Genomic DNA, 20,238 nt, shown 5'->3' with positions numbered 1-20,238 from the left:
GTGTTGTTTGAGGCGGTTCAATTTCCAACTATTTTGAGAATGCGTAAACAACAGTGCTATGCATTATAGATAGGCTCCCATTCAACGCCGGCCACCCTTTCAAGATGCAACAACAACAATCTTACAGGTCCCTCCTCCTAAACTCAACCATACACCCATTCTTCAAGCTGGTAAATGTGTCGACCAACTGGAACTCACTCGGCTTCTCCCTGCCCATCTCCGCCCCAGGCTTGCCCTCTCCTGGATCCTCAACACCAACCGCCCGGCGAAGGTCATACATATACAGCACTCTCGCCAGGGTGATGCTCATCTCAACGTACGCCAGGCCCTTCCCGATGCACCCTCTTGGTCCAATCGAAAATGGGCAGAACGCGCTCTGAGCCAATGCTACCTCCTGTTCCCTAACACCGGCCTCCTTCTCGCTACCTGGAGAAGCAATCCATCTCTCTGGCTTGTAGGCAAACGGCTCGGGGTAGTAGTTGGCATTGTGGTGGATGGTATAATGTGGTGTTCCGACAATCGTTCCCTCAGGTACCATCTCGCCGTCGATAGTCATACCGCCGGCCAAGACCTCTCTGGGCAACAGACCACCAACACTAGGCGACAAGCGCATAGCCTCATCGATGCAGGCGCGGAGGTAGTGGCAAGAGTTGAGAACGGGACCCAGTTGGATATCCTCCAGAGACGAGAACTTCTCTCTGATCTCATCTGTGACCTTCGCCAACGCGGCAGGGTTGCGGACGAGATAGAACAGAGTGGCAGCCATAGCGGTAGAGGTGGTGTCAGAGCCGGCAATGATCAGCAAGTTGGACTCGCCCCACAACTCGGGGGTGGTGAAGCCCTGCCCAGTTTCCGGGTCGCGCGCCTTGAGGAGATGGTAAAAAAAGTCGCGGCGGTCGGTCTCATCACCAAGAGCAGTGCGCTCGGTCAGTTGCTGGCGCGAATAAGCCATATATTTGGCGCGACCAGCAGCGATCTTGTGGAAGAGGATCTTATCCAGAGAGAGCTTGTTGACAATGGGCATAGTACCGCACAGGAGATGTCTCTGGGCAGCTACACCGACGAGATCAACAGCGTACCTGTTGTCTGGCCTATCCAACATGTGGAAAGCCTTGCCGAAGCATAGATCACCGAGGATATCCATGGCCAGCCAGTTGCACCAGTCGGACATGTTCTTCGGCGCACTCCATCCCTTATTATCCTGGATGGCACGGCCATAGTCGCCGATGGCCTCGCAGAAAGTGCGGATGTTGGCCAGGATGTAGCGCTCTACCTCTTTGATGGCGCCATCGGAGAAGGCATGCGACAGAACACGGCGCTTGCGAGCGTGGAGGTCCCTGTCGCGGGCGTTGTGGGTGTTGGGAGCGGGGTGGACGAAGGCATCGTAGAACTCGGCCTTCCTGACGTTGGCTCGGAAGCCGTAGATCTCCTTGAGGGCGGTGTTTGAGTTTGCACTGAGGGCGTTGGGACCGAAGCGGACGAATTTGCCATACTTCTCGTGCATGCGCCAGAACTCAAGATGGCGGTCGCCTCGCCAGGCGTAGTAGAGCATGTAGGCATCGGTGAGCTTGGCCAGGAGGGGACCTGGGTATTTCGCTAATGGGTGGAAAAAGATGCGGTAGATGACAAGACATGATGTCTTGAAGGTGGTTAGAAACTTGATTATGGTGATTGATCCATTCACTAAGGTAGGTACTCACATAAAGAAGGCCGGCTACTGCTAATAGCCCCAGCCAAAGCTGGACATGTGCTGCGCCAAACGCCATGGTCGTCAACGGCAACTGACAGGCAGACAATCGATGCAGGTCAAGTTGGGTCAGGATAGCACAGGGGATAGCAAATGATAATGGGAAGCAGAGGGCACATTTGTAAGAAACAGCACTCGGTCAGGATTACGCAACGGGGTCGACACCCGTGACAGTCTGGCACACCGGCATAAGAGACAGCTCCGACCAGGTTGCTCTTGTGCCGCCTCGTGATTTGCTCGTAGGAGATGGGATAGACAGCCCCGGACAGTCATGGCGGAAGCTGCTCGAATAGACGGGCTTGGGGGTTGCTTAGTCCGAAGGTTCACGTCCGTCCGTTTCCTTACATCAGGGGGGACCAGTTCGGCTTGCGGCGGCTCAAAGCAGTGACAAGAGGTCTTATCAGCTTATCGGGTCGATGGGTTGCTCTGCATGATGATGTCGACATTCCTTTTGTGGAATTTGAACCCATGTCTTCTGATCGTTCCGATTGTCCCGATCGAATTCTAGATGTGCGGAACAAGGAGCGGAAAGGGTGGACAGTCCCGAGAAGGAGGCTCGGCCGTGGGTGAGCGGCTCTTTGGGATTTACAACCTGCTTTGCACCACCGATTATTGGAGGAGGACAGTCTTGAGAGTTTGGACATCCTGGACTGTGGAGCAGTGATGCAACGTCAGATGGAATCCGGGGAAACAGAGATGATAACAAAAGGTTGAGTCCGCCTCATCGTTTGGCTACTGGGCAGACTTTGTGGCAGGATGATTGCCGTCATGTACCTTTTATTTTTTTTTTTTTTTTTTTTTTTTTTGCAGTACCGCTTAAAGCTTTCAAAAACCCTCGGTAATGTCTGAAATACAATTTCCTTAGGATATCGAACCCGAAATGCATATGCGATTGAGCTCTTGATTCCGGCGAACATGTTTGTATGTAGGTTCATAGCTCGGCATGCACCGGCATTCTGTGGAAAGCCGGGGTTGACCCACAGGCTTGGCCAGTGCGCTGCGGGATGTGGATTCGATGGACAGCACCAGCCACATCCACATCCAGTCTTGGGTGGCTCCAACCTTCGCCAAGCTGCAAGGCTGCGGGAAGGCTGAGAATTCATGCCACCGCGCCGCTCTCTCTACCAAACGCGTTTTGAGAAGAGCAAGTCAGTTGCGACCAACAAACCACGACAAAACGACACAACCACGTCATGGTACAGCAATAGTATCCGACACCCTGAAACAATCGGCATCATGACAGTTTGCAAATACTTTCAGCAAGGAAACTGCCGCTTTGGAAGTAGGACGAATCACTGCCTCTCTTTTCTTTGACGACGATCGCCTCACCACAATTGCTTTCCCTCGCAAACACTACTGCCGAATTCACTCTCCATCGTCGTCACGAACAGTTTCCCATGAAGCAGTCGCGCTAACCTTTTTTTGTTGGCGCAATTTCTAGATAACTGCAGGTTTGAGCATCCAAGAGACGGGGGTTCGTCTCAGTCACCGTTTGGCGGCGGTGGGAACAGATTCAGCGCCCTTTCTGGAGGACAGCAGGGCGCGTTCGGAGGGTCTAAACAGTCAGGTATGGATGTTAACTTGCCAGAGAATATCTCTGAGCCTCATCTAACAAATGGGATATGTAGATCAACCCGAGTACGCCGGCCTGAACGAGGAAACGATTCGAAAAGACCTTCAGAACGAACTACCACAATGGATATTCTCCTGCTACGGCCCGGGCAAAGATGCGCCAGACAACCTGTTCGGTGGCTACCCCCGTGAGCAGCAACCAGAGGAGCTCAGGATACATTTCATGAAAGGTCAGGCAGCGGGGGAGGCAGAAGCAGCCGTAAGTCGACCAGAGATCAGGAAAATGGACGCTGGGAGAATCATTTGTTAACACGATGGGCAGATGAACGAGATTATGCAACTGCATCAAGTAGCACGACAACAAATCGAACACACGCTGAGCAACGTACCCGCCGCTATCCAGCACGTGCGTGACGGGATCAACAGACATCCAAATCGTCATGACATATGCAAACAAGGAACAGCGGGCAACACTGGAACAACGTTCGGACAGCCAGCGCCAAATGCTTTCCAGAGCTCACAGCCTGCTTCGAATCCCTTCGGTGCTACCGCTCAACCCGCTGCTGGAGGTTTTGGTCAGCCAGCTGCGTTGGGTCAGAAGCCCAACCCATTCGGTGCGCCAGCCTTTGGACAGCCAGCCCAACCAGCCGCTACCCCATCACCCTTTGGGCAACCAGCTGCACCGTCGGCCTTTGGACAGCCAGCCGCCCTGGGAGCAAGCACTCCTTTTGGGAAGCCAGCATCAAGCGGTTTTGGCCAGCCCAGCGCCCTAGGGGGTGGCAACAAGGTCTTTGGCCAAGCCGCAGCACCGGCATTTGGCCAGTCAGGATTTGGGCAGACAACACAGGCACCAAGCGCTTTTGGTCAACCAGCTGCCTTGGGCGCCACACCAAGCCCATTTGCTGCTGCCACTGCCGCCGCGAACACCGCCCAACAGAATCCCAGTCCATTTGGGCAGCCAGCGCAAAACCCATCACCTTTTGGGGCACCGGCACCCCCTGCTGCCAATGGCTTTCGCCAGCCCGCCGCAACCCCAAGTCCATTCGGAGCTCCAGCAGCGGCTCCAGCATCGAATCCCTTCGGGGCAGCTTCTCAGCCAGCACAAAACACACCATCTCCGTTCGGGCAACCAGCAGCCCCTGCCGCCAACCCTTTCGGGCAGCCAGCTCCAGCGGCGGCTGCTCCCTCACCATTTGGAGCACCCGCCGCTCCAACGGCTACTCCCTCGCCATTCGGAGCTCCTGCCGCCACGACTGCTGCCCCGAGTGCGTTTGGCCAGCCCGTTACTGCACCAGCACCCAGCCCCTTTGGCGGAACCACGGCTACGGCCCCTCAGCCTACTCCGCAGCAAGGGGTGGGACCATATGGCCCTGGCGCCACTCGCAGCCATCCCCCTTTGTCGTCATATGCCTCAAAGAACCCCGACAACACCCTTGGGATGTTCAAAGGCAGACCCGTCATGTATGAAGTGGTCAAAAGCCAGGGGGAGAAGCCTATTCCGGTTATCAGGGGGTTTGACGGGTCGATTCAGAAGATTTGGAATCCGAATGGTGCGCCGAATTACACGGCTGAGACGGAGGCCGAGCCAGAAAAGTACAATGATCCAACGGTGCAACGTCAGTGGATGATGTTTGTAGAGACGGGAAGGTTTGAGAATGGGATCATGCCGGAGGTACCGCCAAAGAGGGAGTTTTGTGTTTGGGATTTCTAAAGCGAAGGATGGCATAGGGTTGTATAATCAATGGAGACAAAACGGCATGGTTGGGGGCGTTATTGGGGGGTTGTATATAGCTTCTTTTCTTTCTACACTAGCGCAAAAAATTCAACTGTTTAAACGATATTGATGGCCAACTGATATTCGTTGACAAGGTGTCTTAACCAGCAAAACCACCCCTGGCCATCTTTTTCGCCCGTTGATCACGTCTGTTGTGGTTGGCTCGGCTGCCCTTGTTGGCTTCTTTTCTCCGTCTGGCGGCATCATCTTGGGGTCCCGACTCTCCAGATTGCTGAGCACCACCCCTTCCACCACCACCACGTCCACCTCTTCCCCTGTTTCCACCACGTCCCCTACCGCCCCTAAACCCACCTCCTCTCGAAGGCCCATCACCATCCGTATCCTCCTCTCCCGCAACCCACCCCGTCCTCTGGATCTCAACCTGCTCACCACTCCACTCGCCATACCTCTTCTGCAGCCTCTTCTGCAGGTTCACATCCCGCTGCAGCATCACCGCCCACCCCTCAACCTGCTCATCGCTCATGCCCGTCTCCGCCCTGAGCCTGATCCTCTCGGCGTGCTGCCTCGATTCCTTGTCCCGGGCGAAGAGCTTGGGGTTGGCCTGGTAAGTGCGGAAGAGGTGGGCCTCCGCCCCGTCGGGGAGGATCTCGTCCCCGAGGGAGGTGTCCACGGTCCCCCCTACGTCTGCGGCGTCGTAGGTGTCGTCGCGTTCGTCGTCGTCTGAGTCGAAGGCGGCGAGGGCGGAGAGGATGGCTGCTTTGGCGGGGGCGGTGGATTTATCTCTCAGGAGGGAGTCGGCGGTACCGGGTTTTTTGCCGAGGTGAAGGGTGCCGGTTAGGAGGGCGAGGTCGTCGTCATCGTCGTCTCGGGCAGGGGGGAGAGGGGGGGAGATGGGGGGGGTGGGGCGGGGGATGAGGGAGGAGTGTCGGCGGATAGTGGGGGGTTTGACGGGAGATAAATCTTCTGAGCGGTCGAGGGAGGCGAGGTGGGGTGGGAGGGATTCGTCGAGGAGGTGGGCGATGACTTGTTCTGTTGAGTCGTGGTACTCGTCTAGGAGTTTGGAAATGAAACCTGAGCCGAGTTCCGGGAAGAGGTCCTGGACTTGGGAGATGGAGGATAGCCGGTGGATGTGGATTTCTTGGTGTTGGCCTTCGGGTAAGGCGAGGGATTTGCCTTTGTCAATTTTGCGCTTGATGAGGCGTTTTGGTTTGGGGGGGAACAAAGTGGAGGAGGTGGGCTTTTTGAAGGCGGCGAGGGAGGAGAGGACGGTTGTGGTGCGGGTTGAGACATTGGGATCGAGCTTCCGGGAGAGTTGTGTGAGTAAAGGGGTGGAGGTGACCAACTCGGCGACGAGGGAGTCGTTCACGTTCAAAGGGCCGGATTTGTGAGTGTCGGCGGCGGATTTGAGGGAGTAGAGGAGGTCGGTTAGGAGGCCGACTTTTTGGGCGTCGGCGAGGCCGATGAGGCAGACGTAAAGGGTTGAGATGAGTGAGCGGCGGAGCGTTGGGTTGGTAATCTTATAGCAGGATATGAGACCGTCGAGGAAGTCACTTCCTGCGAGGAAATACTCGGCCACAAATGGGGAGGCGTGGATGAGGTTGTTGACTTGTTCGAGGCGGGATTGGATGCCGTTGAGGTCCCCGCCACTTAGGCCAGCATCGAGATTCTTGATGAGGTACTTTTTCAGACCGGCGAGTGATGTTTCCAGATAAGACCGTGAAGCTTCCAATAGAGTATCAAGAAGGATAGTGGTTTTCTTCTTTCCATACACCGTGCTAACATCCGACAAGAAATCCCATTGCGCCAAGCTGCTTGGTGGTGCTGATGATTGAAGCAATTTCGTGATGAGCTGATAGGTGCCCCTGAGGAGTCTCTTAGCTGCAGGCGATGGCCCAAGAATCCCAACTCCATTTTGTGCCGTTTCCCGTGTAAAAGATGTCAGGAAGCTTGGTAAGCTCTCATCTTTAACTGAAACTGAGTTGAAGTCGGTATCTGAAAGGGACAAGTGGCTATCAACGAGCGCTACCCAGGCATCGAGACAAGCAGCCCACTCATCAGCCGGTAGCTGGTCACGCCAAGCGGTGAGAGGAAAGAGTGCAAAAGCTGGAAGTCGTGAGGCCATTTTTGGGGTCGGTTGTTGCAGAAGCTGAATATGGAAGTGTCCTAGTCTAAGTGAGGGTGACAGGGAAGTGTGTGCCAAGAGTTGAAGGTGAGAGAAGGCTTGATGCCAAAAGCCAAACAGGCAAGGTGACTTCCAGCAGCAACTCAGGTTCTTGGAAGCAATGAGAAACTCAGAGATTGTGATGTCGTCCAATGCTCATCCAAAGACCGTCCAGCGACCTTCTATTTATGCATCCAACTTAATGTCGCTGTCTACGCCCCTTACAAACAGCAATTGCCCCTCCAAAGGTCAACCACCCAGACGCCGAATGTGTCATTGACCGAGGGGCAAGCCACGGATGGCCCCACCATAACCGAGCTGGCAGCACTAGCCACTTCCGTCCCAGCAATCACCAGCCACAGTCACAAACTGGCCCGTGCGTGCCCTGCAACCCCCACCAGAGCTCAATCCACCAAAATTACCCAAAATTCCCGTCAAAAAGAAAAGTTCGTGAAGTTTTCTCTTCCGCATCGCCAATCCAGCCGTAATCGCCTTCATCACGTTACCGAAACGGTATGTTCTCTCGCCTTCTCCCTGTCTACTCGGCAGAAAGATATTCCTTTTTCGCAGGAGCATTCCCACTAACCTTCTTTTTCCCCGTCTCTCTAGCATCGCCGTTCGAGTCTTGAGGGCACCTTCCAACCAAACCTTTCTTCGATAGCCAACCGCAACCCACCCAAACCAAACACCGCCAAGATGTCCGGCTACAACAAGGAGAAGGAGTTCGGCGAGGCCCCCAAGGTCCACAAGATCAGAATCACTCTGTCTTCCCGCAAGGTTCAGGCCCTCGAGAAGGTCTGCTCTGAGCTCCTTGAGCGCGTACGTACCCTCCACAGGATCGACATTTGGTTGCGTAGCAGTCTCTAACACAACTCCCGAATACAGGCCAAGTCCAAGGACCTCAAGGCCAAGGGCCCCGTCCGTCTCCCCACCAAGACCCTCAAGATCATGACCCGCAAGACCCCTTGCGGTGAGGGTTCCAAGACCTGGGATCTCTACGAGATGCGCATCCACAAGCGCCTCATCGACTTGACCGCCCCCACCGAGGTCGTCAAGCAGATCATCATCAACATCGAGGCTGGTGTCGAGGTCGAGGTTACCATTGCTGCTTAAATGCAGTCTAATGGGGACAGCTAAAACCTACGGCTGGAGGAAGAAACAAAAAAATACAAAATGTCTGGGAGGTCCTCCTTGAAACAGGAGACTGCGGTAGTCTTGAATTGACGAATGAATTCCCAGGCGACAAACACTGAACGGTTGCCATGTGACGTGAAGATGATGCCCAAAATCGCTATGCGTATTTTCCCTACGGCGTGATATCCAAGACGTCCTACTTCTTCCTCTGCTTCACCATATCCCTCTCCAACTGCCAAATCCTACCCCTCTCCTCGGTCGAGTCTACCGGCCATGGCTTCCCCTTGTTTAACCTCCTCACCAACTCTGTTTCCTTGGCTCTGTACACCTGCGGTGTAATATACGTCCCCTTCAGCCACCTGCTCCCAGTAGAAGTCTCAAACTCCCTCCTCCCATGCAGCACCCTCGAGTTGTCAAAGATTACGCACTCCCCTGGCTTCATCTTGACCTCGTACATATTCTCCTCCTTTTCCAGCAACCTCTGAAACTTCTCCGCTGCGTCCCTCCACCTCCGCAACCGGTTGTTCTTATCCTTGGCTGGAAAGCTCGTTTGGAACGGCGGCGCCCAGTGGGTGATGAACGGTGCGCCGGTATTGGGATCTGCTTCTATCGTCTTGCGGGTGGCGTAGTAGTGGTGTCCTCCCTTGTCGTAGCCAAAGTGAACGTCGGTTTTGGTCAGGATGTCGTAGGCCTCGGGGTCGGTGTTTAAGAGTTGAAGTGCGGCGTGGACGCCATCACTAAAAAGGGACTCGCCCCCTTCGCAGCTGTTGGCTAGGCAGTGGAGGAGTTGCAAGCGGGGGATAGGATCGTGGTACATAAGGTCTTGGTGAAGACCCAAAAAGACGTTGGTGTAAGCTACGTTCTCGGCGCGTGGTTTTGACTTGACGTCCCAGGTCCAGCCGTAGAAGGTGTACTGCAGTGGACCGATGCGGTTGGCGATGTTGATGACGGAGTGTTCTTCTTGTGGGACGTTCTTGAGGAAGATTAGCCCTGTCTTGGTGAATTGCTCAAAGGCAGTCCAGAAGGCTTCATCGTTATTGCGCCAGTCGTTGTAGTCGATGTGACAGGCCCCGGAGCGGACTAGGTCGGCGTAGGAGGCGTTGTCCCAGAGGGTTCGGGGGATGGGTGGTTGGAGCTGGATGCGGGGGTTGTTGTTGTGGTACAAGAGGTTGAGCTTGCCGGCGGAGAGGACGGTGCGGTGGGACTCGCCGTTGCTGATGGGGTCGTTTTCCCAGATGATCTCGAGGGAGCCGTCGCTACGGACGCGGACATTGTCGCGGCTTGTGGCTGGGACTTCGGGCAGGTCGGTGGTGGAAAAGGTCTTTTGGCCCGAATCTGGATCCAAGCACTTGGGGCAGTTACAAGAATCGCGCAGCCAAAGACGGGAGAGGATCATGAGCTTGGCGTCTTCGGCCTCAGGGGCAGGAATCAGCTTGACCCATTGTGCGTCCAACTTGGCGTCGCTGAACAAGGGGGCGTCCTGGCTGATGTATTCTCTTTCTCCTAGAGTGGGCTCGATCGTGTTGGGGATGCCTCCTTTTGTCGCGACAAGTTGTTCCCTCTCTTCCTGCAACTTGGCAACCAACTCCTTCAAATCCTCCACCTCTTTTCGCAGCGCCGTCTCATTCTCAGTTGCCTTCAGTGATGGTGAAGTATTATAGGGGCCCGTCAATTGGCTCTGATTCCCTGTCAACCGGAGCCTCTGCTTGGTATTCGTGGATACGTGGAAGCGTCGAGCGAAGTGCGGCTGAGCGGCGGGAAATGTGAGCGTTCGGCTGGGAGTTGCGCAAACCCGTGGGGTCGTCAGAGCACCCCTGGCTGGTCGGAGCGCGACGGGGAGGGAAATGCGCGCCGGGAGTGTCATGGTGAGCGCGTAGGGTATCGGTGGGAAGAATGGCTTCAGATGGATCGGGACATGTCGAGGATGGATATTATATGAAATCGAACCACACTGGGGTCTGGCGCGTGGGTTGGAAGTGCCGGAAGGTGGCCGAACCTCGGTCATGAGGGTCTCTTTGAAGAGGCATCGTTCGGTTGTTGCGACAGACCCACTTCTGATAAGATCGTGAACGCCATTTTGCGGGGTGTTGTGCGTCGTTTGGCGGCTTGTCCTTTGGCCCGATGGTAACCACCCCTCTTCTGTTGCAGGTGGTGAGATTCTAGCTTGGGATTCAGCTGACAGTTCAAGTAGGATATGATCTGTCGTTCCATGGTGGTGTAGTAGTGCGTCCAGGGAGACCACAGGCAGCAAACAACCCTACCCACAGACATCAACAGCTGCTCATGAGGGACAACTGACGTCACCCCTTCACCCCACCATCATGAGGCTTCTCAACCCCAGGCCCTTATTTCTTAAACTATTCTGCTGAAAAAGCTTTCCTGTCGCAATCTTTCTTTCACACGATTTTCCACTACAGAACACTTACCAATATCCTCGCTCAGTATGGATGCCAATAATCCTCTGTCAGACCGCGAGAAGGCGCTGGAGAACGAGTACATTCGCAAGAAGGAGTAGGTTTTAAATTTCAATAACGGTTCATTTGCTTGCAGTCTACTTGCTAACTGCGGACTCAGGATTCAGATGGCCAAAGAAAGAGCCGCTAAACAACAAGCTGCTTCTGGGCGTCGCAGTCCCATCGCACAAGGGTCGCAAGATGTAAATAAGGACAAATAAGCTGGGTGCATAATTACAACCTAATACAATTATTCTATTCACACTCTCTTCTCCCGGTCATACTGCCGAGTGTGCTCGTGAAGATGGCCACGACAATGGCTGCTGGGAGTTAATCGAATCTGCAGTCTCCTTACTGTTCTGCTTCTCGACATGATTATCGTGCAGCTCCTTGAACAACACTCGCAACACAGGAATACAGCTCGCCATGATGGTTGTTCCTATCTCAGCCGACGTCCAGATCAACAGGAGGCAGCCCTCGTCTATCGTTTATTAGCGTTAACCTCGATGATAACGGATACGTAGTACTCACAGGTAAAGTTCTTCGACCCCAACAACACCAACTTGGACGACTTGATAAAAGCCCAGACTCCAGCCCTGTTCAACACATGGTCAGCCAAATCTTCATAGGAGATCTCAACCGAAATATCACTTACACAACCCCCATACTCATCCCCACCACAACACCTAACTTCTCCTTCTTCCTCATCTGCAACCCCCAAACCAACCTCCACGGCAACAGCGCCAGCACAATATCACACACCCCGCTGAACACCCCACAGAATACCCCATAGTAATTCGTGGCATGCACATCCCAGCAGGTTCCCTCATTACTAAGATCCCAGTTTTTACTGATTGGGTTACACTTCACCCAGACGACCACCGCCTGGACAATCATGAGCGTGTTCATACTAACCAGCACAAACCAAGCAATGTTCCGAAGGACGCTACCAGAAGGTGACAATCGGAGGATGGTTATGGCGAATGACGTCTTGGACCACACAATGGTGAGGATGGTGATGCAAGACCCAAGAGTGGCGCCCACGAAGGCGATGGTGGGGTGGTGGGAGGGGGGGATGTCACAGGGGTAGCGGCCGAAGCCGAGGTTGATGACTAGTTGGCAGATGACGGCGGAGGCTATGAACATGAGCCAGCTGAAGATGAGGACGTAGTCGTCCCACCAGAGGCCGCGGGAGCGCCATTTCTTGCAGTAGATGCGGAGGAACAGGAATACGGTTGAGAAGGCGAGGAAGAACCAGATGGTGCGGGAGACGGTGGGGCCGCCGTCGGGGATGGGGTATTCTGGAGGGAGGAGACCGAGGGCTTTGAGGTCGCAGTATTCGGTTGAGGAGGGGTCTGGGGGCTTGGTTGAGGGGCTGGGGGTGGTGTGTCGTGGGGGGAGAAACTGTGGGATGAAGTTCTGGGAAATCATTGTGAAGAGCCCAGGTCTAAAGGACTAATCCTCTGTTGTAAGTGATGTAAAGGCAATTTGAAGGATCTTAGAAGATCCAGGGTCTTGACAAGGCCATGACAAGGAAGGTAAGCAGGAAGGAATCACTGAACCCCTTGGCAAGGCAAAACGGTGTCTTTATAAAGTCGCCATCTCTATGAGGAGTACTGAAAGGAAACACAAAACTCAATCTGGGAAGCATATATGTGGCTCGGCAGCGGCCCGGACCAGACCTTCACGACACCAATGACCAGAAAAGTTGCCCCTAGACGCAGGGATAATCGGTACCGAAGCACGACAGCCATGTGCTCGGGGGGCCAATGTGTGGAGGTGAAACATGCAGTTGGCTTTCTACACGTCCATCTTTCCCTGGTGTAATCACCGCTGTGAGGCGTAGGGGGGGTGGGTTGGGTGTAGGTCTCATTGGCTGATATTTTTTGGTGATGAACAGAGCAGTTAGTTCCCCTCCGGGTTATGGGCAGTCGTGAGTCCGAATGCACCGGACTTGTGATATCCCCATTGGTGTGGAAATCCTCTTGAGCTGTTCGTAGCTGCGCCGCTCGGTAGATGGGTTGATCATACCTCAAACTCGGCTAGAATATAAACACTTGTGATGATACTTCTGCCTTCGGCTCCGAGAAACGTGGAGAGTCATTCTGGGATCATAGTACACATCTTCAACCCCAGAAGAGATGCCGAAGTGATGTTACTTTCATCAGGGTGAGTGACGCTAAAACCAGGCCCCTGAGACGAGGCGACCATGGACACAACATGTCTAGCCCCGATGAAATAGGGGCATCGTTGGATACAACAGTGTAACTGAACTGGATCAAAGTCCCACAGAATTGCTGCATGTCATCATCTTTCAACATGCCGTACTCGGGTACACAAGCAAAGCCACTCGACACAATTTGATTTGCGGGGCATGCCGAATGGACTTGCGCCGTGCAAGTGCCGAAGAAACAGGTCCGACGACTGAAGCCACTCAGCTGACTGTGTAACATGGCGCTGATCACCGCAGAACTATGAAGCCGGATCCCCCGACTACTTACTTCCAGTAGAGATAGGGTTCCAATTCATGAGTTGTCAGAATGATCGTGTTGAGGCCTCACTTAACTTATATAATGAAGGTTGTGTTAGACCATGACAACCGTTACGTTCTTGCACTACCCCTTCAGCCTTAGGAAGAAGCCAAAATTGGGGGATCGATGTCAACTCCCGAGAGCTCGGTGTCTGGAAAATGCCCATGCAAACTGCGCAAAGTATGGGGACAAGTTCATCTGATGTGGTCATATCGGACGCGGCAAACTGGAGGATATCAACTTGACTTGATGAAACTCTTGATTATCTATTGAGGGGGAAACAGTAAGGAATCATGGCGAGGAAGTAGTAGCAGTTCCCCGCATCTTAGACTTTCAGGAAGGAGAACTGCCCACTTGATTGGCCTGTTTGTTGATAGGAGCGCAAGAGTTGGGAGCCACGCGGCGGGGACCAGAAACCGGACAATGCTTGGGCCTTACCACAAGACTTGGCAACCCGAGGCTGAACAAGGTCACTCGTCCAACCTGCACTACATGTATCGGCACCTGCTTCAAGAGCAATAATTCGCTGTCGCTGGTAACTGAATGATATATTTCAGTTTGCTCTACGCCCTGTATCGCGTCGCCTTTTCACCCAAACCATCCTCCGCTCCACAAAGAAGGAAAAAGTCCATTCGGCCACCTCCATCCTAAAGCAAAATTCGAGTGCGATATTTTGCGTGTTTTTTCTGGGATCTTGAAGCGCGCTCGCCAGCGGTCCCGCCAGCTGTGATCTGGTCGGCATAGCGCTTATCCGCTGCCTCTGTCGAAAATAAGTGCTCGAAGCCCGGAGGCAGCCGTAATGTCGAAATCCTGGACGTGCCAATAGGGCGAGGGAGAAGGGGGGTGGGTATCCTCTGAAGAGTGCTCACTGGCAAGGGCTCACTCTCAGCCACCAAGTCCGCAAGTGTGTGGGGCTTTTCCGGCTGCTTTTTGTCCTCTTTTGATTGGTATAGTGCCAAAGGAATGACGGGTCGAAGGGTGAGATGGTCGAGAGTCATTTTGATGGGCATGTGGTGCGGGAGTGGCTTTTCTGATTATTTCTGTCAGGTTGCGTGTTCAAGGCTACATCAGATAGGTGAGATGCTCACCCATTTGTTTTGGCTTGGTAGATGGGTGTCCTTTCTGATTGTTCAAAGGTGTGTTTGGTTTGTTCTCTTGATATAGTTGTTGCTTGGTGGTCTTCTTGATGACCATTTGCTACAACAGGAAAGGAAGCACAAGGAAGTTTACATTCACGCTGGAGAAGGCACTCTAAAGTGGGCCTGTGAAGAGACTCACAACTCATGGTATTATCCTCCGACCTATTCACGTTCCTTATTGTTGGAAATATTGACAATCACAAGTGGGTTTGCGGATGAATGTAAGGCTAAACCGAGCAAATGCAAATCGTAGGATCGACGGTTGCACTCATTCAAGGTGGGAGCAGGGCTTGGGTGAAATTTGCAGTTGGACTACAACTTCCTGGTCATGGAGTATATCCATGTATGGACATCGGACACTCCGGTGTTCCGATACTGCGTTTTACCAAACAGTTTCATCACGTCAATTTCGCGCCTCAATCCAACTGTCTGGATTTGGCACCGAATATAGCCTTGAGGGTGAAGGCTGTATTTCTGACTGACTTGGAAAAGACTTGAGTTTATCAATAGAGGTATGTTAATGTCTTGGCTTCATCCCATGGAGTATGAACTCTTTGAAGAAGCAACAGTGTCCCTGCTGCACCGCTGCTAACACGACATGATCCAGGAACGCCAGATTGCCAACCAAGGGAAATAACCCCAATCCAAATCAAGATTCCATATCTCCCTTCCACTGCTACTTGTAGTTGCCCCTCCCACCACATGCTAAAGCCTCTTATAATACGCGAGTGCGTGCCACGACCCGGGCTCTGTTCTCTGAAGTTACGTGATTCCGAGCAACGGGCACACGAAGAGTGCTGTCATCTAGAATCACCGCGGGACTGCGCTCGGGTGTCTTGGGATCCTGCCTCAAAGACGCGCCGATGGGTCGGGGTAAAGCGTGCTTGGGAATCCGCCCAAGAGTCGTGTTTGGGAGAGGGTCAGTCTCAGCTACTAACTCTGCGAGCGTCTGGTGCTCGTGCCGACACTGGGCAGGTGGAGTTCCCTGTCTTGACAGGCCTGGGTGTGATTGTATGGTTGAGATCCTGTTCACGGTTGTGTCCACCAAAGGGCGACTCTGAGCCACCAAGTCTGGAAGTGTATCGGTATCCTGGACCTGAGTCCGTTGAGTCCCCTATTTCATCGCTTATCCACCCAAATTCTTCTACCAACAAACCAACCCGTTAGACCATGGCAAAGAAACCAAGAGCAACTAGACCACAACAGTTATGTAACTCGATGATCCCAGGTACAATTCCCGACCCGCAGAATCCCGTATCTATCTTCCACCATTACCTCCTCTCGCTCTATTGTAAAGCCCGAACGAGCGCCTGAATACGAGCAGAGATACGAGCTCTCGTCGCAGCAGAAAGACGGGTTTTGGGCGCTGACTAGCCCTGCCGCCACCCACGATGCTGCGTTTCGGTGCTTCTAGTAAAGTTGTTTTAAATTTCTGAAGCGTTATCGGTGTTAATGATTCTCCGGGCTCTTGGCCGATCGGGCGAGGGAGGTGGTTGGTGGGTGTTCGCTTCAAGGTCGAGTTTGGTAGCGGCTCACTGTCCGCCACCAAGTCTGAGAGTGTTTGGGGGTGCTGGTGTCGCAAAGGGCGAGAGGTTCCTTGTTTTTATAGACCCGGGGGGTAGCGTAAGGTCATGTTGATGTTTTATCTGGCAGCGGATTGCTGTCGACTACCAAGTCCGACAGCCTAGGGTATTTTTCCTGCGGTTTTGTCTCTTATGAACCCTCTGTAGATCGTTAGTGTTCTGCCCATGAAAGACGTGTCCTGGTGCAGAGAGTACGTGGTGATATTGTAGATTGGCACCTACTAAGCTTTCTTGAGGCTTTGCTTGCTTACTTAGTTGTGAGCGGCGGGTACCTTGTGACTGAATGAGAATGCCTCGTCTGAACGGTCATGGGAATCCAAGAAAAGGAGGAGTTAGAAGACTAACAAGAGACATATATATTCTATGGAAAATTTACTTGGGAGAAACTCTGCATCAGAAAAGTGGGCTGGTGAACAGACACCGCAAGACTGTGTGGAATCATCCGTATTCACCTTCTTCACTGTTGGGAATATTCACCATGACTAGTGAATCTCCCCCAAAGTAGACTTTTGTCGTCGGCCAAGGCCCATCGGTTTAACATGAAGGTAAGTGCTCGACGTTCACAAACTGTGACTTGTGTAAGGTACCTGAAGAGGGCGCCGTCGAGGATAGAACTTCATATACAGCGGCTCTGCCTTGGAAAAGGCCTATAAATATCAAGAGGAGATTTTGCTTGCGGCACTCAGAAAATATGCTGATGCTACCTAGTACACGGTATTGCTCAGTCCTGCAGTGACTCATGGTCATCGTGAAACTCCTCGTCAGTATCTGATTGCTCCATGACGCATTCAACCTCCCCATCCTTAGCTCTGGTTGACTCTTCATATTCAATGCTGTCCAACAAGTTATTGAATGCTTGCCGAAGCTGCGGTGTCGACCGTCGTTCGTTGAACAGGTCTAGCAAAGATTTCCTCTGAACTGATGTCCTCTGCCTCTGGATCCCTCTCAGCCTTGCCTTGGTAAACATCTCCATCATCTGCTCATCAGATGTAGATGCCAAAACTTGCAGAACGCCTGCTCTGCCAGGGGTGCTTCTTTGATAGTTCACTCCTGCGGCGAGGAAGAGTTTTACAATCTCGTGATGGCCACGCCAGAGCGCGCTGAGCAAGGGGGTGTTGCCATTGTGCTCGATAACGTCAATCTGTGCACGATTTTCGATGAGAGTCTTCATGGACCCAACGTTTCCCAAGCCGGCTGCATAGCCTACTGCTGTTCCTCCTTGTGTTGATACCGCGTTGATATTGGCACCTCTCTGAAGCAGAAGGCGAATAACTGCCGGAGAAGTAGATGAGTCGTGCTGTGCCGCTTGCATTAAGGGAGTGACTGCATATACATTTCCCTTATTCAGCTCGGCACCTAGGTCCAAGAGCAGCTTAACTGCATCATAATGGCCCAAGAGGGATGCACGCATGAGGGCGGTCGTCCAAGCTCGCCAGGTTCAGGCAAGCACCTGCGTAAACCAATGCGGAGATGGCCTTCAGGTCACCCCTCATAACAGCATAGTCAAGAGGACAGTAACCGTGGTCCAGTGTGTTGATATTCCTTGTGTAGTCTGGTTGCGACAATGCCACCTCCGAATCAACGTGGAGTATCCGAGTGCAGCCTGATGTAGCCAAGATGTTGCCTCCAAACTCTCACGGATCGGAAGGATGTCTGCAAGTTCGTGTGCTGATGCGGTAGAGAAATATACTGGAAGCGCGAGCTTAACTAGTATCGTAGCGCCCCTTTCTACAATAGTATATTCCTAGTACAGATCTAGGCTAGACTATCTTGAGATGCGAATAATAGAGATATAAAATAACCGGAGTACGAAATATAGTAATAAGCCTTTAGTAAAAGAGCCCTCGACGTTATAAATTAACGCTCGCCTTTTTTATCGTAGTTTCTTTACTTTTTTAAGTCCCTTTTTTTTTATACCTACAAATATTATTTATAATTAAACCTATTTTTATTTCGAATTAATTGAATAATTATAAATTTATGTTAGAATTACCGTTACAGTTATTAAAAAAGAAAATTATAATCTTTCCTTAAAATAATTATTTAAAATAGTAACAAATTATACCGAACTTTATAAAAAGATATTAATTAATTCGAGATATTTAACAGCTTAGGTTTATATAAAACCATTAAAACTCTTTAAAGATGGTAAAATTTATTATACCGACTATAGGAATTAATAATAATAACCGTTAACGGATATAGGTCTTGTTAGAATAGTAGCGGTAAGGACAACTCGGATCATAAATGGAGAGTTGTCGAGGCCAGGGAGATTGGCGATGGTTCAAAGATGTCCACTCGGGCAGTGACACATCTCCGAGAGCCGGTGAGGTTGCCTGTTGGTGCAGATCGTTCTTTGTGCATGGCTGCATGTCTGCTCTGATGCCGCCGTGATCCTGAAGTATCGTGGTGCCCAGAGTCTGTGCAAGCACTGTCTCGGCTGCAGTTTGAGCAATCTGGCGTGTCTGGGTTTTCAACGCTATTTCCAAACCGTGTTTAATGCGGGCAGTGATATCATGCGTGGATTGCTCCAGGTACTCGCGGATCCCCACTGAGATATGGCTACAACGAGTTATTAGATGGTCAGATTGAACCAAGGCAGGGTTCTCAACTTACATATTTTGAACGACAAGAAGTTGGTATATTCCCAGTGTGATCTTCTTCAGATTCTTCTGCATTGTAGCTATCTCTGCGTATCCTCTTATCATCTCGCCTTCTTCATTCTCCCCAATTGTTCTGGACAAAGTCTATCAAGGTCGGCCCCATCCGAGAGTTTATCAATGACCTGTTCGATTCGACACACAACCACCACGCCATCCTCAAGCAAGCCTATAAGACCTTCTGTAATTGAGTGACTGCGGTTACTATTGAATGAAAGTTCGTAGAGCGTTCGAAGTCCTGTTTCTGTCTCCGCAAGAAACTGATGCGCGCGGCGAAGGTCGTCCAACAAACGGTGTAGTCCTTCTGGTGCATGGCGCCAATGTTCAATCAAGTTGTGAACTTTGGATGTCGTTTTCACCGTCACGCTCAAAATCCCCAGGACAGCACTTAGGACCTCCATGTTGTTGTTGTGAATTCGAGAGTCCGGTGATAATGATAACTTGAGATGATGAGACGATGAGATCGAAGTAGGAGTTTGGAAGGTCGGTCGTCTCCATGGTACCTCTATAACAACTCTTTTATTCAGCTCTGTAAAAATTCAACGAGGCTCTGAGGCCTCTCGATGGCATACATCATCTTTCGATGATTGTTGTCACCATACTTGGCGTGATAAGAGTCTGGCTAAAATGCAGTTTGGGGTCCATTGGGATGTCAGGTGTGTTACACTGCGTGTCCAGAGCAGATCATGTTTTGACAAAAGCCCCAACTTTCCATTGACACTGCCGGTGTCCAATATCGTGCCGGTTCTCTCGCACCGCATCACTCGGTGCCATCTTCCCGTTCGTCGAGAAGCTGTCGCTCCAGGACAAGCGTTCCAAAGGCGACCAACCTGAGGTTGCATTGTACAAGACGATCGAGGCCAGTTTCCCAAGGCTGGAAAAGCTTGCCCTTCCGCTCGACGCAGGACTCGAAACAAATAATGACGGTACCTACAACTGGTTTGAGGTTGTTGAATGTCCGAAGCAGTCGAATCGACATTCACGAGCGCAACAAACGGTAGATAGGGCTACCAATGTTGTCGATTTGCTTCCAGCCATGCGAACGATAAAGAGTCAGGTGCTTGGAAGGTCTGACAATCCACCAGAGCTCAAACCCAGAGGATTCAACCAAGACATTCTCGACGTCATGATCAACTCTGCGATTGACGAGAAGCTGGCCAAGCAGGTCTTTGATCTCCTGGCAGCTTCCTGCTCAAATATGTGAAGAATGATAGTGCGTACCAGGTGTTGCAATACGAGCATGCGTACTGTCTGCATGCCGGAGCCGCCGTGCTGAAGTTGCGGTAGTAATTGTTATCACAGAAGGACGGTAGGGGATGATGATGAAATGCCGTCGCTATTACAGGCACTGCGGGGGCAGTGGGTTTTTGACGGGTCTTTCGGTGACAACTGATGCCGTAGAGGCAGTTCCAACACTGTGAGGGTGAAGGAGATTTGAGAAGAGCAGTCAAGGTGGCAGGAGGCGTTGCAAGAAGAATCGATGGAGGTGTGTACAGAGGGTCGGTTGATGGTGCAGTTTAGGA

At 52.2% G+C, this 20,238-nt stretch overlaps 7 protein-coding genes across 7 annotated transcripts; 3 read left to right on the top strand and 4 right to left on the bottom strand.

The window, feature by feature from the left end:
* Window positions 1-121: 121 nt before the first annotated feature.
* QC763_001540 (uncharacterized protein) lies at window positions 122-2,337 on the bottom strand (the record flags this gene model as incomplete). Its single annotated transcript, XM_062905303.1, has 2 exons — window positions 1,701-2,337; window positions 122-1,639 (listed from the first exon to the last, which is right to left on the bottom strand). Exons 1-2 carry the CDS (start codon window positions 1,764-1,766, stop codon window positions 122-124), a joined length of 1,584 nt encoding a protein of 527 aa, XP_062764061.1. The 5' UTR covers window positions 1,767-2,337.
* A 142-nt stretch (window positions 2,338-2,479) lies between these two features.
* QC763_001550 (uncharacterized protein) lies at window positions 2,480-5,156 on the top strand. The gene is made up of 4 exons (XM_062905304.1): window positions 2,480-3,029; window positions 3,189-3,314; window positions 3,376-3,578; window positions 3,642-5,156. The coding sequence occupies exons 1-4, from the start codon at window positions 2,849-2,851 to the stop codon at window positions 5,028-5,030; spliced, it is 1,899 nt and encodes a 632-aa protein (XP_062764060.1). The 5' UTR covers window positions 2,480-2,848; the 3' UTR covers window positions 5,031-5,156.
* A 37-nt stretch (window positions 5,157-5,193) lies between these two features.
* On the bottom strand, window positions 5,194-7,176 carry QC763_001560 (uncharacterized protein; the record flags this gene model as incomplete). The annotated part of the gene is made up of 1 exon (XM_062905305.1): window positions 5,194-7,176. The coding sequence occupies one exon, from the start codon at window positions 7,174-7,176 to the stop codon at window positions 5,194-5,196; it is 1,983 nt and encodes a 660-aa protein (XP_062764059.1).
* A 199-nt stretch (window positions 7,177-7,375) lies between these two features.
* Window positions 7,376-8,328, top strand: RPS20 (40S ribosomal protein S20; the record flags this gene model as incomplete). The annotated part of the gene is made up of 3 exons (XM_062905309.1): window positions 7,376-7,728; window positions 7,825-8,034; window positions 8,101-8,328. Exons 2-3 carry the CDS (start codon window positions 7,912-7,914, stop codon window positions 8,326-8,328), a joined length of 351 nt encoding a protein of 116 aa, XP_062764058.1. The 5' UTR covers window positions 7,376-7,728; window positions 7,825-7,911.
* A 217-nt stretch (window positions 8,329-8,545) lies between these two features.
* Window positions 8,546-10,425, bottom strand: QC763_001600 (uncharacterized protein; the record flags this gene model as incomplete). Its single annotated transcript, XM_062905311.1, has 2 exons — window positions 8,546-10,362; window positions 10,398-10,425. 2 exons carry the CDS (start codon window positions 10,423-10,425, stop codon window positions 8,546-8,548), a joined length of 1,845 nt encoding a protein of 614 aa, XP_062764057.1.
* Window positions 10,426-10,792: 367 nt separating this feature from the next.
* QC763_001610 (uncharacterized protein) lies at window positions 10,793-11,073 on the top strand (the record flags this gene model as incomplete). The annotated part of the gene is made up of 2 exons (XM_062905314.1): window positions 10,793-10,860; window positions 10,924-11,073. The coding sequence occupies 2 exons, from the start codon at window positions 10,793-10,795 to the stop codon at window positions 11,021-11,023; spliced, it is 168 nt and encodes a 55-aa protein (XP_062764056.1). The 3' UTR covers window positions 11,024-11,073.
* A 7-nt stretch (window positions 11,074-11,080) lies between these two features.
* QC763_001630 (uncharacterized protein) lies at window positions 11,081-12,233 on the bottom strand (the record flags this gene model as incomplete). The annotated part of the gene is made up of 3 exons (XM_062905317.1): window positions 11,081-11,283; window positions 11,334-11,398; window positions 11,458-12,233. The coding sequence occupies 3 exons, from the start codon at window positions 12,231-12,233 to the stop codon at window positions 11,081-11,083; spliced, it is 1,044 nt and encodes a 347-aa protein (XP_062764055.1).
* Between the last annotated feature and the right edge of the window lie 8,005 nt (window positions 12,234-20,238).

This window comes from Podospora pseudopauciseta (genome assembly GCF_035222475.1).
Source record: "Podospora pseudopauciseta strain CBS 411.78 chromosome 5 map unlocalized CBS411.78m_5.2, whole genome shotgun sequence".
NCBI classification, from domain to species: domain Eukaryota; kingdom Fungi; phylum Ascomycota; class Sordariomycetes; order Sordariales; family Podosporaceae; genus Podospora; species Podospora pseudopauciseta.
The sequence above is the reverse complement of the archived record's forward strand: the minus strand, read 5'-3'. Positions and strand labels throughout refer to the sequence as shown.

What these genes read in the sequence shown, in the direction of transcription:
- QC763_001550 (XM_062905304.1), top strand. Translation starts at nt 2,849, where the DNA reads ATGCCACCGCGCCGCTCTCTCTACCAAACGCGTTTTGAGAAGAGCAAG. An exon ending in AGGAAACTGCCGCTTTGGAA is followed by an intron (nt 3,030 to 3,188) that starts GTAGGACGAATC and finishes CGCAATTTCTAG; the next exon opens with ATAACTGCAGGTTTGAGCAT. An exon ending in CGGAGGGTCTAAACAGTCAG is followed by an intron (nt 3,315 to 3,375) that starts GTATGGATGTTA and finishes TGGGATATGTAG; the next exon opens with ATCAACCCGAGTACGCCGGC.